Consider the following 14,029-nt stretch of genomic DNA (forward strand, 5'->3'; position numbering starts at 1 on the left):
AGCAAGAACACTGGAGTTTGATTTCATATCTTAAGAGTGCGGAATGCTCAATAATTCAAAGCAGAATAAAAAAATGACTTGCTTCTCTCAAGGGCATCATTAAGCTTCAAATGAACCTTTCGGATTGTGTCAAGTTATTTTCTTGCAAGCTCTCACTTGTAACTTTTATTCAGGTTGTAAATGTTTATTTTGCAGGGTCCGCAGGGTCCACCAGGACCACGGGGGAACAATGGCAACACTGGACCTCCTGTAAGCAAAATATAATCATGTGTTTATTGTTTTATATTTCTAAGACACATTATATACCTGACTCATTTGTTTAATAATTTCCCCCTTTCATTATTAAGGGTCTGCCAGGTGAAATTGGATTTTCCGGCAAACCTGGCGAGGCTGGAAAGCCTGTGAGTTTAACTTCAATTATTGAATATAATTAAATGAACACTGTAATATTTAATTTTTGTGACCCTGCATGTCTTCCATCCATGACCTTCAAAAGGGTGCTCCTGGTAAAGATGGCCTGGATGGTCTTCCTGGGAATGATGGTGCTATGGTTAGTATCATTTTAATTCCAATTACTTTGTATATCATTTTTAGAGGTACTGTGTGACATCTTAATGAAGGTACGATGTTTCTGAAGGGGCCCAGAGGAGAGCGCGGAGCAGATGGCTTTCCTGGCAAAGCCGGACCAAAGGTAGCTTTTTTTAAATGTAACTTTTTTTTTTTTTTTTTAAATATGACTTTTCCACATGCAAATCTCACAATGTGAACCCCCTCAACAACTCTAAGGGAGATGATGGGCCTCCTGGACCAAGAGGACCTCCGGGGGAGAGAGTAAGTGGATGGATTGTTTTTCTGAAAGATTTTTTTTTTTTTTTTTTTTTAATATGTTTGGAAATTAAGTTTATTATTTTGAAACAGGGATTGGCTGGCGCACCTGGTGTAGCTGGTGCTGATGGAGCAAGAGGAGAGAGGGGAAGTCCTGTATGTATAAATATAAAAAAGAAAAAAAATATTTAGCTCTAACACTTCAATTAAGCTTTGTGTAAAAAAAAAAAAAAAAAAAAAATTTAGCCCTAACACTTCAATTAAGCTTTTTTTAAAAAAAAAAAAAAAAAAAAATTTAGCCCTAACACTTCAATTAAGCTTTTTTTAAAAAAAAAAAAAAAAAAAAATTTAGCCCTAACACTTCAATTAAGCTTTTTTTAAAAAAAAAAAAAAAAAAAAATTTAGCCCTAACACTTCAATTAAGCTTTTTTTAAAAAAAAAAAAAAAAAAAAATTTAGCCCTAACACTTCAATTAAGCTTTTTTTAAAAAAAAAAAAAAAAAAAAATTTAGCCCTAACACTTCAATTAAGCTTTTTTTAAAAAAAAAAAAAAAAAAAAATTTAGCCCTAACACTTCAATTAAGCTTTTTTTAAAAAAAAAAAAAAAAAAAAATTTAGCCCTAACACTTCAATTAAGCTTTTTTTAAAAAAAAAAAAAAAAAAAAATTTAGCCCTAACACTTCAATTAAGCTTTTTTTAAAAAAAAAAAAAAAAAAAAATTTAGCCCTAACACTTCAATTAAGCTTTTTTTAAAAAAAAAAAAAAAAAAAAATTTAGCCCTAACACTTCAATTAAGCTTTTTTTAAAAAAAAAAAAAAAAAAAAATTTAGCCCTAACACTTCAATTAAGCTTTTTTTAAAAAAAAAAAAAAAAAAAAATTTAGCCCTAACACTTCAATTAAGCTTTTTTTAAAAAAAAAAAAAAAAAAAAATTTAGCCCTAACACTTCAATTAAGCTTTTTTTAAAAAAAAAAAAAAAAAAAAATTTAGCCCTAACACTTCAATTAAGCTTTTTTTAAAAAAAAAAAAAAAAAAAAATTTAGCCCTAACACTTCAATTAAGCTTTTTTTAAAAAAAAAAAAAAAAAAAAATTAAAAAAAATCCCAGATCAAATTTTTAATAACTATTTATTCTATTTTACTGTATTCATTAGGGTGACAGGGGTCAGGATGGACCACTGGGTCCAAAAGGTGAAAAGGGTGACAAGGTAGAGAAATTGTCATCGTTTAACTGATGGTGCACATCTCCATATGATGCTCGTATTGCTTTAATTAATTTCACATTGTTGTCTTCTTTTCCTGCTCTCAGGGTGAAGTAGGAGCCAGGGGACTGCCCGGCATACCCGGAAATGTAAATTCAATTTCATAATAGCAAAATATGTATGTTTACATTATGCTGTATTTGACACCTAGTTGGAATATTTTTGCTTTACAGGTAGCAAGTGTCATTCCTGAGCCGGGTGAACCTGTAAGTTAATTCTCAAAACAACAGTGTCTATGAAAAGAAAACCAAAGATCCACCCGTAATGGATTGATGAAATATTTAAGAGGGTATTTCAGTGTTCCTTCCTTCCCTGTTTTGTTCATTTAAGATCACACACATTGACTTTGTTGTATCTTGAAGGGAAAGCCAGGAGAAAAAGGAGAGAAAGGGGACCAAGGACAGACTGGAGAAATGGTGGGATTTTCTCAATACATATTTTTATATTTCAGGCTTTTTTTTTCCCCCTTTGACTTTTGTTGTAGAGTGTGATACAAAACTACATATTGCAATGTGCAAGAGTATCCACTAGATGTCACTAAAGATACGATAAGAACGTTGCGCGTCACAGCTGGACAACTGAGATGATTGTCATATTTAATAATATACTGCATATCGTATACATTTTAAAATCATGGATATCCTTTTTTGAACAGTTTATGATTTTTTTTTAAAATATCAAATGCTGAGCTTTATTTAAGGTCTATCCTAAAAAGTTAGATAAACAGCCTAAATAAATGACAAAGAAAAAAAAATGTCATTACTCAAGTAAATCAGACCTGTTAATAAATATACTTTTCTGAAGGGCCCGAGAGGATTACCTGGTGAGCAAGGCTTTAAGGGTCCACCTGGACTACCGGTAAGACTGGAGTAGTGAAGACACAAAAGCAATTTATTAAATGGATGGATTAATTAATCACTCAATTGATCGTATTTGATTTCTCCTATTGGTAGGGTGCAAAAGGGGACACGGGACCTCAAGGAGAGGCAGGACGTGTTGGGGACCCAGTGAGTTGAATGGATTTGAAGTGAGAAGCCCAAAGATGGCACCTTGTATAGTAACCACTAATGTGTTTGCTCCAGGGGCCTCCTGGTGTAGCTGGTCCTCAAGGCCCTCGCGGGCTACCGGGCAACTTGGTAGGTCCACATGACCAATTTGATGTACTGTATACTGTGTGACGAGATTCAAGTTTACCACGTTTTCAATATATGTTTTTCTGTTTGTTTGTTATATATTTTATTTTAGGGTTTACCAGGTATCGCTGGGCCTCCTGGTCCTGCTGGAGAGAGAGGAGAAAAGGTCACATACTTCAGTTTCATGTGCTCTCATGATATGTTTGTATAGGTGTTACAGTATGGCATCACTGATATTTTTGTAACTAAGAGCTGCTTCTTAGGTAACGATTCATGTGAAGGGCCACCAGTTTGATACACTCTTCTGGATTATCAAATTACCCAAGATTAAATTGTGAAGACTTATAAATATTGCATCATTTTACAGTACTTATGATCAAGCAACTGAAATATTAATGTTTCATGTTATTAACATAATCACACTAAAGAATTCATGTCTTTTTTTTTTTTGTTGGTGTGATATCATCATCGTCATCATATGTTTACCAACTTTAAAAAAATATGTTTTTTCTTTAGGGTGAGTCAGGCAAACCAGGGCAGGCAGGTCAACGAGGACAACCCGGGGAGCCTGGTTTGATCGGACCGCCAGGACCAGCAGGGAAGGGAAAAGATGGACTTACTGTAAGAAATGCGTTCACACTCACTCTATATGATCACCATATCATTACAGTTTGTGTTTAGATTGGTCATTAAAGTGTTTGCAATCATTACCCTTGAATTGAACGCGTTCCATCTGTATCATATACGTTTCCGGAAATGATGATTGAATATGTATTTCTGAGTAAATGTTGATGTGACAGCTTTTTACTGGCTCCAGGTCTTGCGGAAAGTCTCTTTTCTTTCGCACGCGTTGTGCTTGTCAACATGCACTGTCTGGCATACATGTTGAACCACAACACAACAAGCCTGAGTTGGCACATTTTGTGCTGCGGCGCAACGTGTGTCTACATCCTCCACCTCAGACCTGCTGACGAGGCGTGGGCAAACAGGAAGCATGCTTAGTTTTCATGTATTTATTTAATTCTTCTTTTTACAGCAACCAGGTGCGGCCCTGAGGCCTCCCTCTTGCAGTTTATGTGCATGTAGAATGAACTCGTACACACTTTCTAATGCCTCACGATTTCATCTTAGGAGGTTTATATGAGGTGTTTGTATTTCCGAGATGCTTAATTGACGTTATTTGTGATTTGACAGGGAGAACCAGGACCACGGGGAAATGAAGGACCCCCAGGGCCAAAGGTAATGAGAAAGAAAATCATGGTTGTTCTTCTCGGTGTATGCCGACCGAAATAAAGTGGTACTTGAACCTACAAGTGACTTGAAGTTTTCTGAAATACAAGCCATACTTTTTTTTTTCTTTGACTTGAGAGCAAACATTTGAGATTTGACAGCGAGATGGTGGCAGCAAGCTCAACACAACTAATTTCATGCAGCAGTTTGGCAGATTGTGAGCTTTTCTTCAGAAGAGAGAATTCAAGCTGTTTGTGCCAGTCCCAGTTGATGTTGATCGTCACACTAAACATAAAACAAAGACAATTACATCTTGTGTATTTAAAACAACCACATATTTTTGCCTAATACGGAAGTCTGACAGTTGAATACTAAGAAATGATGAATGGGCTAACAAAACTAGCATTGATGTTTCTGTGGTTATAGCCCTGTGGTTATACTCCAAATACAACATAGGGTTGGAACAGATTAATCTCCATTTATTTTCTGAGAATTTCTGATATTCATTGTACAAAACATGAAATTCACTTAAAAACAATCATGACTGAGGATGAGGAGAGTGGCATAAGCTTGGTTTGTGTCTTTTAGGGCCCCCCAGGGTCAAGAGGAGAGCCAGGGTTACCAGGGGACAGAGGCTCCCCAGGGGAAGGCAAAACAGGACCTCAGGTATGATCTCAATACAAGTCAGATTCACTGTACTACGCCGTTGGTATTCAGAATATCTCCATCATATCTGCCTTTGTCTTTATTACAGGGGCCCCCTGGAAATAATGGCAATCCTGGACCACCTGTAAATTTGATTTCTGGTATTGTTTTTGTGAAATTCTGTACATTTTTATCAATGTTTTTTTCCTCTGATTTTCAGGGCTTGAGGGGCCTACCTGGCATCCCTGGTCCCGATGGGCCCGCGGGACATAACGTGAGTCCTAACTTGGCTCCTTCTTGCATATATATATATTTTTAAATTCTAAATATTGCCTGTCTGGCTAATAATCCTGTACATGTAATCCACCACCTTATTCTCCAATTAGGGCCTACCGGGAAGGCCTGGAGAGAAGGGATCACCTGGAGAGCCTGTGAGTATTGATCGAATGAACTCTAAAGCAGTTAATATTTTGTTGTTTTTCTTTGAATGAATGGTGGTAGATGACCGCAATGTATCCTAGTGGGCGTCCTCCACTTGACTTTGATACTTTATTTATCATCTTCTCAAGGGAAAAGCAGCAGACCTTTCTGACATCAAACTTAAGGTAGACGCCACTGCTTGCTTGGAGAGAGTTATGTAAAGATAGTGGAGTAAAATTTAAAGCCTCTTTTTGCATCATTTAGGACATCTGCTCAGACTGCCCAGCAGGTCCCCCTGGACCAGCCGGTGTCCCAGGACTGCCGGGCGATAAAGGACAACAGGGACCTCCTGGGAAAGATGGTCAAGATGGCTATCAAGTACGACAGTCATTTGCATTCCGCATTATTGTTAATATCACCCTTCCGCTAATGTAAAGTCAATGGAGTGTGTATTTGTGTGCGCACGGGTGCATTCATTAGGCCTAAAATGAGGCATGGCGTCCAAGTTACTAATGTGTGCTCATTCATCAAAGTACGCTTCGACACAGTCTGCATCATTAGTAGGCCCTCCTCCGGGGGCACTAGTGAGCAATTAGGGCACGCTTAGTCTTCCAGGAAGAAGACTGATTGTCTGCTGTCATTACAGGGCGCACCGGGACTACCGGGACCTCAAGGACCTCCTGGAGCTGATGGAGGAAAGGCAAGTTGGCACATTAACACGTTTCCTTATCGCTGACTCCGGCAAATACTAAATCATATTTTGTTTTGTTTGCTCAGGTAATTGCCCAAACTTGTGTTTTATTTTATTGAAGCAGATATTTCATCATCAGATTAAAAAAATATACATATTTAATCTTAAAATCAAAGTATTGGATCTTTTTTTTTTTTTAAATCTAGATTATTATTTTTTTATTTTTTTCTGCCCGAAACTCAATTTGTGGGTGGTTCAATCTCATGCAAATGAGCCACTGCACTCCCTCGACAGTGCAGGGTAGGCCTGTTGTTAGCATGATGACTAGGAGCAAAGCCACGGCGTTGTGACAAAGCTAGTGGCTCTTACAGGCCCAGCGTGTGAAGAAAGAAGCGAGTGCCCATAAAAACTGTCGCGATTGTATTTTCTTTCATGGGCGCATAACTTCATCACTAAGCTGTCGATTTTCCAGTTTGTGTAGCTGATCTGTGTATGTGACATATGGAATAGACACATCGCCAAATGCAAACATTGCAGCTCTGCTTAGTGTTTCTTTTTGTTGTTTTTAACCCAAGCGATTAAAAAGTTAAGTCATTACTTGTTTTGCTTCTGTGTATTTGTAGAAAATGCCTCATCCTGAAAATAAAATATGAAGTTATCAATTTATCCACACAGGGACTTAAAGGTGATCGAGGTACTTCTGGAATGCCAGGAGATAAAGGAGAAAAGGTTGGCAGAAAAACATGCATTACAGCAATATTTAGCAGATGATATGTTTTGGTCATTTCTTTATTATTATACTATTTTGCAGGGTCACCCTGGACCTCCAGGCCACCCTGGTCCAGCTGGAATGATCGGCGCAGCGGTAAATTGCTCTTGCACATATTTTCTTTCCCCAAGATATTTTGCCTGCTCCAAATAGTCTCAAGAACCAATACACGTTTGTTCAATTTGCTAACATTTTGTTTGTGTTCAGGGTAATGATGGACAACCTGGTCCACCTGGTCCCCAAGGACCCCCTGGAGAGAAGGTCAGGCCAGAATTATGTTCTCTTCCACGCCCAATGTTGCTCTCCAGCATATGGGTCACACTGTGTAATGTGTAAAGCTGAGGTGCCTAGTACTCCATCTTTTTAACGACTCTGTCGGTTTGTTTTTAATAGGGCAAAGAGGGTCTCAAAGGCATCCAGGGTCCACCGGGTCTTCCTGGCATGATCGTAAGAATTATTATGCAAGCATCCAAACTATTTACATTCAGCTGCAGTGTGATCATACTGTCTTCATTGGAAAAAGTATTGTAGTCCTCCTTACTGTCAATGCATTCCACTCAACTGCAGGGTCCACCTGGAAAAATAGGAAAGGACGGTATACAAGGTGAACAAGGAGAACCAGTAAGTAGAACCTTTTAGCCTCATTTCATGTCACCTGACGAAGGCTATGATGTTGAAGCCCCCCCCCTTTTTTTTTTTTTTTTTTTTTTGATGACAGGGCAAACAAGGTGAACGTGGACCACTTGGAAACCCTGGGCTCCGTGGACTCCCAGTAAGTGGCCTCTATAGTCCTAATACATGGAAAAGACCACAAAGCCTGCCAGTTCACCACTGTATCTTCCCATTCAGGGCTTCAAGGGCCACAGAGGAGAACATGGTTCTACTGGGTCAAAGGTAGGCCAAATACGCTAAAAATGCACACATACATATACACTAATGTATTATGTACGGGTGCTACAGCAATCATTTTAGAATTAAATTTTATTAGCGACGATATAGAGGTGTTTCAAGTCCATCAAAAGAACATAGTGTTGTGCTCTCATCACTTCCACTCCATAAACAAATACAGCCTCAGGCTAATGGATGTACATTGCATACATGCATTAACCATTAAAATTAGGTATACCTAATTACAATGGCTAATGCTCATGTGTTTGTTCAATACATCGTGGTATAGTGTACACGTCATCTGAGCTATTATTTCATGTGTCAAACAGGGAGAAGATGGAAAGCCTGGATTACCTGGACGGGACGGCAAACCTGGAAAAGAGGTACAATGTTTTTATTTACATTGTTTAATGAATTATATAGCTCTCATGTCTTGTCAGTAATTTCATGAGTATATGAAATACAGAAACAGAAAAGTTGCATTATTTACCTCCGAGAGAAATCAAGTGAGAAGAAAGGAAAACCTTATAATGAATAAATGGTGGTTCCTCCCAGCTATGCTGTAGCATAGAGATAAATATTGCACCGTAGAAAATCCTGGACTGTTAAAACTACATAAAACATTCTTCAGGCTGCAGCATTGCTTCCCGTCATATTTTGGAATCAAGCACACCGATGATTTAAACAAGCTTGGAGCAGAGTGCCAAAAATAAACTTTAATCGTGTCTATACAGTCATTTACTGTGTAGCAGTGTAAAATATTACGCTGCAGGAGCTTTCTATATTATGAGAGTTTTGTCCCATTTTTTTTTGTCACAAGGGACTTAACCCATCTCCATCTGCGTTCGCATATATAGACCAGAGCACCTTTATTCTTTGCGCATGGTTTCAAACTGTTGTTTTGTTATGGCAGGGTCCAAAGGGGCCTCATGGACCAGAAGGACCCATTGGACCAAGAGGCGAGCCGGTGAGTATGAACACATGACTCAGCATAGTGTCATATCAAGCGGAAAGACATACAGATACAGTACTGTATATGGAAATAAGTCCATCACTTCCTCTGTCTTTGTTCCCCCCCCCCAAGGGCAAGCAGGGTGAACCAGGGCCGTCAGGCAAAGCAGGTCTCCCAGGAACTCCAGTGAGTTATCTGTCACTACTCCACCACATACCAGCTGACAAAAAGAAGTCATTTTGCAAAAAAAAAAATATCAACATCTGCAAACAGCTATGCTATCACAAAAACAACTTTAAATGATGGTGACACTATGCTGCTTGGCAATAAATTACAGAAGAAACAAGAAAAGTTACATTTGAAGAATGAGAACATGCCAAGTGGATGTGAAGCATTGCTTCATCTTGCAGATGAGCTGTCAGGCTATGATGGAAGTTGTTGCACTCAAAGGGGAAGTCAAGTCAAAAATGGCCTTTACAATGTGGTCAATGCGCCCCCACTAGTCTAAACAGGGTATTCTGATTAAAATTGCATTTGTGAAGTATAAATTAAGCTGAAAAATACACCTATTTTAACCCGTCTGAGGGGCCGGCCATTTTGCAACTTGCTAATGACTGAAAATGACATCACAATGCCAAAGTGCTCAGGTTACAACCGGCACGTCTCAGCTGTTTTTTCGATTTCTCATGTGACATTCACGACTAACTGCCTGTTGAGTAATCCATTTAGTTGGATAATTATCTAAAAAGCTGAATAAGTGATTAACTAAATGCCATGTTTGCTGACTTGGAGGTTACTAACTTAATATAAATCTGGTGTCTAACTTTCAACTTGGGCAACGATAACATGACAGAAAGCCTAATTTCCTTTTGGCTTGAAACATTTTTACAATGTATCTCTTAAACTAAACCTCCTCAAGGTAGACAGAGGACTCGCTCTATGACTGTCACTTAGTTGCACACACCCATCTCTTCAAAGTGCCACCCGAGTCCTCTTAAAGCTTGGGAAGCCTCTGCTCGCCATGTAATTGAGTGATTTCACACTCAAATGATGTCCGTTCACTTGTGTAAGGAGTGTGGGGTGATACAAGGACCAGGCCATGATCACTGGAGCGCAGAGAGAAGGAGACTCTAGGTCCTCGACCTGATATATGGTTTACCTAAGAGGAGGTAGCCGGCGGGTGGCTCAGATGGGAACTACATCAGTCAGCGGAGGGAGTCGATAATCAGATGGCCTTGAGGAGGGAAGAGGGAAGGAAACCGAGCGGTAGGAAGAGAAACTCTAGAAGAAGAGGAGGAAGGACTGCGAAATAACCCAAAATATCATCCCTTCACTACATTTGGTCAAAGTTAAACCACGTGTAGAACGCTAAACTAAATGTTAATCTCGCTGGATCCTCCCTAAGGAGCAGGGTTTTTGGATTGCACTCAAATACGAGAATAGTATATTTTGTGTGTGGTGAACAGCCATGTCTTTGCCATCATTCAGGGTATGAGAGGGGAAAGGGGAGAGCCCGGCAATCCAGGATTACCTGGCTTCAGTGGACCCAAAGGTCCTCCGGTAAGTGTATGTCGGTTCAAATCACTGAATTACACCTCGATATTGTTGACATTCATCCCGATTTCCAGGGTCCGCCTGGTCCTGCTGGTCCAGAAGGGAAACAGGTATCTTACACCAACATCTTATATAATTTGATGTACTGTACACATTGCAATTTAGTTTTTTTTACATCTTTGGGGTCTTTTAGGGAGTCCCAGGCCGAGCAGGTGATCGTGGCCTTAAGGGGGAAAAAGTAAGTGCCAGGATTTATTCACATTCATAAAGTTCGGGACAAAAACACAGCAGAGATATTATTATCTATTTCAGGGTGACTCGGGCATGAAAGGAGATAAAGGACAATCAGGAGAACCAGGTATACCAGGAAACACAGGACCACCTGGCAGAAAGGGCCACACTGGGATGATGGGCATGTCAGGACCACCCGGTGAAGTGGGATCTCCTGGCCCTCAAGGACCTTCTGGGAACCCTGGAATGCCAGGCCCAAGAGTAAAACACTATCCCTTATGATATTATCAATAAACATGGATGACGTGTTGGCAAATAATTCAGTCATCTAGAATCATCACCATCTTCTCAGGGGGAGTCCGCATCACTGGAGCAGATGAGAAGGCTCATTCAAGAGGAATTGGCCAAGCAATTGGATGGTGAGGCAGCACCTCCGCTGGGGTTCTCATCGTGTCTGAAGAGTCCATTTTCCTAGGAGTGTTTCTTTTGTACTTCCAGCTAAATTGGCCTACCTTATGGCTCAGATGCAACCAGCCCACGTGAAGAGTTCGACGGGGCGCCCGGGACCACCCGGTCCTCCGGGTAAAGAGGGCCTCCCTGGACGACCTGGCCCACCCGGTGAACCGGGCATACCCGGAATAAATGGTGGAGAAGGACTGAGGGGACCCATGGGTCCAAAAGGTAAACGTGTTGCTTTTTAAAAAGGTGTAGTGCTTCAACTGTTGACTTTTGTGCGGCCAATGTGCGATTGTTTCCCACCAGTGAGCACAGGTATGAATGGTCATCTGTCTCGATGTGTCCTATGATTCTAAGTGACCTGTGCAAAGTCTAGTCTGCCTTTCACCTCCAAGATCTGGTTTTCCCGTACCCAGAATCAGATAATCAGAAGATGGATGGATGTAGTGTGTACCCCACAACAGTCTCACAAAGCCTTGACAAAGGGACACCTTTCAGTCTGAGGTGGCCAAATCCATTGGGCTTTTCAAAAAACAGAATTTGATTTGATTTCTACCAAATGTTATAAGTTCATACCAAACACACGGGTGATACAAAATTGTGGAAATGTTTTTGTTTTCATCATTTCATCTACATTTGGCAACTAAGTTTGATAACAGCTAAAAAAAAAAAAAAAAAAAAAAAAAAAAAATTTTTTTAAGGGGGGGGGACAAAAAACCCCAACTGATAAAGTTTGAAAAAAACAAAAAAAAAAAAAAAAAAAAAAGCCCTAAGTGGGATTAACAAGGTCCAAGCCAGTAGAAAAGTATTGTTTATCAATGGAATTTGTTGTCTCTTCAAGAAGCACCCAAGGGCTTTTCAATTGAGAGGTATTAGAAGGTGAAAATGCATTTTCAATCCAGTCAATATTTGGTAGCTGTTACTGGGAAACCTCTAGTCACTAAAGTATCATCTCTATATCATCATTGATATGGATAAAGCTGGCAAAGTATTTGTGACTGATTCGTAGCTCCCAACAACCAAGGCTTTATCATGACACAATCCACTGATCCTGCTATTTAATTGTTCCTTCCAGGTGAAAAGGGTACTAAAGGAGACAAGGGAGATTCTGGGATTGGTGAAAGAGGAGAGCAAGGCCCCCCTGGTGCAATAGGTAATAACCACAAACAAAACTTTTGACTGGACACCATTTGCTCGGTGTTATTGGGTTTGTAGTGAGCGATCTTGAGGGCTAAATTGCTTCTGTTTATCACAGGTCCAACTGGTATGCCTGGTTATGGTAAAGACGGAAGCCCAGGACAAGCTGGAGCCCAAGGGGAGCCAGGTAACCCTGGCCCCCACGGTCAACCCGGCCCTCCAGGACCTTCTGGCCAATGTGACCCTTCCCAGTGTGCCTACTACGCCAGCCTTGCGAACAGACCTCACACGAAAAATGTCAAGGGGACTTAACTTTTTAAAAAAAAAAGATGACACCAAGAGTTTGAAGTATAGCTGTATTTATGAACATTGTAGTGTCTGACTAAAAGAACATTTTAACCTCACTTTTGGAGGACTGACGCAATAAGTGCCGATGGTTGTTTTTTTTTTTTTTTTCGTTTTGTTTTCTTTTTGTTTTTGGTATGACGCTTGCAATTGATGGGGAATGGACGCTGGGGACTTTGGAAGATGGAATGTGGCGTAAAGAGGGCAGCTAAATGTGTTTTCCTGTCTTGCATGCTTTCTGTAAAATATATTGGGAGAGAAGACGGACGATGCAGGTCCCTCCAGGTATGTCAAGCTATAGATTTTTCTCAGTGTTACTAACTGCTCACTACAAGATCGCCGCTTTAGTTTTTGGGTAATCTCTTGGTTTTGGGGTTATTTTACTGATTTTGGGTGGGCGGTTGGGGCTTTGGGAGATGGTAGACCACATTTGTGCTTCTTATGTATCCTTGAGTGGGAACATTTTCACCCGCTTGTCCAAAATGGAGGTAAGTCTCAGTACCTTTCTTCTTAATTATGTTTAAGCTTTAACAATGGAATAAACCTACGGCCATGCATTTCACCTTCCGCTCTCCCAAATCATTGATTTGAGCTTTTCTACCTCTGGGAGAGATCGGAAGAGTTTTTTTAATGACAAAATCTGGCTCGTTCTACAAAAAAGACTTTGCAAGTGAGTTTGCGTGGAATTAATAGTGAGTGACTTTATCTAGCAGTTTTCATTTATTGAAGAGGGAATAACTTGCCACGTTTGTCACCACGTTGACTTGAGTGCTGAACTGCTTAGGTCATGACTATCGTTCACTTTTTTGAGAGGCTCGTTGCTTTAAACCACTTTCTTGTGTGACACTTGGTAACTTTTTGCTGAGGCTTATTCGGAGTTTATAAGTGCAGGCCAAGAACACCGATTTATTTGTCCCCCAGTTTCTTGTCAAATGTACTGGTCATCTAGAACTTATAGTATAGGGTTGTCTTTTGTATAAAATGCATTGCATTTGGCTTTCTTTGGAAAAATTTACGCCAAAAAAAAAAAAAATCCATTGGTTATTACAAAAATTAACCCAAGGAGCGGTTTTTCAAAAACCCCAACAAACTAGATCAGAATTTGTAAAAACAATTGCATTGCTATCCATTTTAATTTATGTGATGATGCATAACTTGAAAATCAGTGATTCCATGTCTGCTATCTGTTTTCATTTGGATGGTCTTAACATGAGAGTAGTTATGTCTCAGAAAACACAGAACCATTTGCTTACCTATTCTGATTGCAAGAGTATATCCCAAGTCCTTATATTACATACTGCAATATACTTTGAGTTTATCTTGGGAAAATGGTGCTAAAAAGTTTTAAAATAGTCAGTATTTGAAAGGCTTGTGTAATGTACTGTACTATCAAGACTGGAATAAATTCATCTCAAACCACGGTCGCAGGCTTCGATGGTGACTCCAGCTAATTTATTTTATAATCTATTGACTTTGCTTGATATCCGGGTAACA

At 39.6% G+C, this 14,029-nt stretch overlaps 1 protein-coding gene across 2 annotated transcripts in view; it reads left to right on the forward strand.

Moving 5' to 3' along the window:
• Window positions 1-13,954, forward strand: part of col22a1 (collagen, type XXII, alpha 1) — a 34,452-nt gene extending 20,498 nt beyond the window's left edge. For both annotated transcript variants that reach the window (XM_019876291.1, XM_019876292.1), the window contains 41 exons: window positions 196-249; window positions 348-401; window positions 497-550; window positions 638-691; window positions 787-831; window positions 919-981; window positions 1,977-2,030; window positions 2,132-2,173; window positions 2,258-2,290; window positions 2,447-2,500; window positions 2,889-2,942; window positions 3,038-3,091; window positions 3,167-3,220; window positions 3,330-3,383; window positions 3,734-3,838; window positions 4,412-4,456; window positions 5,036-5,113; window positions 5,202-5,237; window positions 5,313-5,366; window positions 5,479-5,523; window positions 5,662-5,697; window positions 5,777-5,890; window positions 6,159-6,212; window positions 6,879-6,932; window positions 7,015-7,068; window positions 7,180-7,233; window positions 7,366-7,419; window positions 7,540-7,593; window positions 7,691-7,744; window positions 7,822-7,866; window positions 8,190-8,243; window positions 8,774-8,827; window positions 8,945-8,998; window positions 10,301-10,372; window positions 10,441-10,476; window positions 10,560-10,604; window positions 10,679-10,858; window positions 10,950-11,016; window positions 11,096-11,278; window positions 12,129-12,206; window positions 12,309-13,954. In XM_019876291.1, the coding sequence (XP_019731850.1) occupies window positions 196-249; window positions 348-401; window positions 497-550; window positions 638-691; window positions 787-831; window positions 919-981; window positions 1,977-2,030; window positions 2,132-2,173; window positions 2,258-2,290; window positions 2,447-2,500; window positions 2,889-2,942; window positions 3,038-3,091; window positions 3,167-3,220; window positions 3,330-3,383; window positions 3,734-3,838; window positions 4,412-4,456; window positions 5,036-5,113; window positions 5,202-5,237; window positions 5,313-5,366; window positions 5,479-5,523; window positions 5,662-5,697; window positions 5,777-5,890; window positions 6,159-6,212; window positions 6,879-6,932; window positions 7,015-7,068; window positions 7,180-7,233; window positions 7,366-7,419; window positions 7,540-7,593; window positions 7,691-7,744; window positions 7,822-7,866; window positions 8,190-8,243; window positions 8,774-8,827; window positions 8,945-8,998; window positions 10,301-10,372; window positions 10,441-10,476; window positions 10,560-10,604; window positions 10,679-10,858; window positions 10,950-11,016; window positions 11,096-11,278; window positions 12,129-12,206; window positions 12,309-12,502 (2,676 nt within the window). In that variant the 3' untranslated portion in view covers window positions 12,503-13,954. The remainder of the gene's footprint in view (window positions 1-195; window positions 250-347; window positions 402-496; window positions 551-637; window positions 692-786; window positions 832-918; window positions 982-1,976; window positions 2,031-2,131; window positions 2,174-2,257; window positions 2,291-2,446; window positions 2,501-2,888; window positions 2,943-3,037; window positions 3,092-3,166; window positions 3,221-3,329; window positions 3,384-3,733; window positions 3,839-4,411; window positions 4,457-5,035; window positions 5,114-5,201; window positions 5,238-5,312; window positions 5,367-5,478; window positions 5,524-5,661; window positions 5,698-5,776; window positions 5,891-6,158; window positions 6,213-6,878; window positions 6,933-7,014; window positions 7,069-7,179; window positions 7,234-7,365; window positions 7,420-7,539; window positions 7,594-7,690; window positions 7,745-7,821; window positions 7,867-8,189; window positions 8,244-8,773; window positions 8,828-8,944; window positions 8,999-10,300; window positions 10,373-10,440; window positions 10,477-10,559; window positions 10,605-10,678; window positions 10,859-10,949; window positions 11,017-11,095; window positions 11,279-12,128; window positions 12,207-12,308) is intronic.
• The last annotated feature ends 75 nt before the right edge of the window (window positions 13,955-14,029 follow it).

Source organism: Hippocampus comes, unplaced genomic scaffold, assembly GCF_001891065.2.
Source record: "Hippocampus comes isolate QL1 unplaced genomic scaffold, H_comes_QL1_v1.1 scaffold244, whole genome shotgun sequence".
Taxonomy (NCBI): domain Eukaryota; kingdom Metazoa; phylum Chordata; class Actinopteri; order Syngnathiformes; family Syngnathidae; genus Hippocampus; species Hippocampus comes.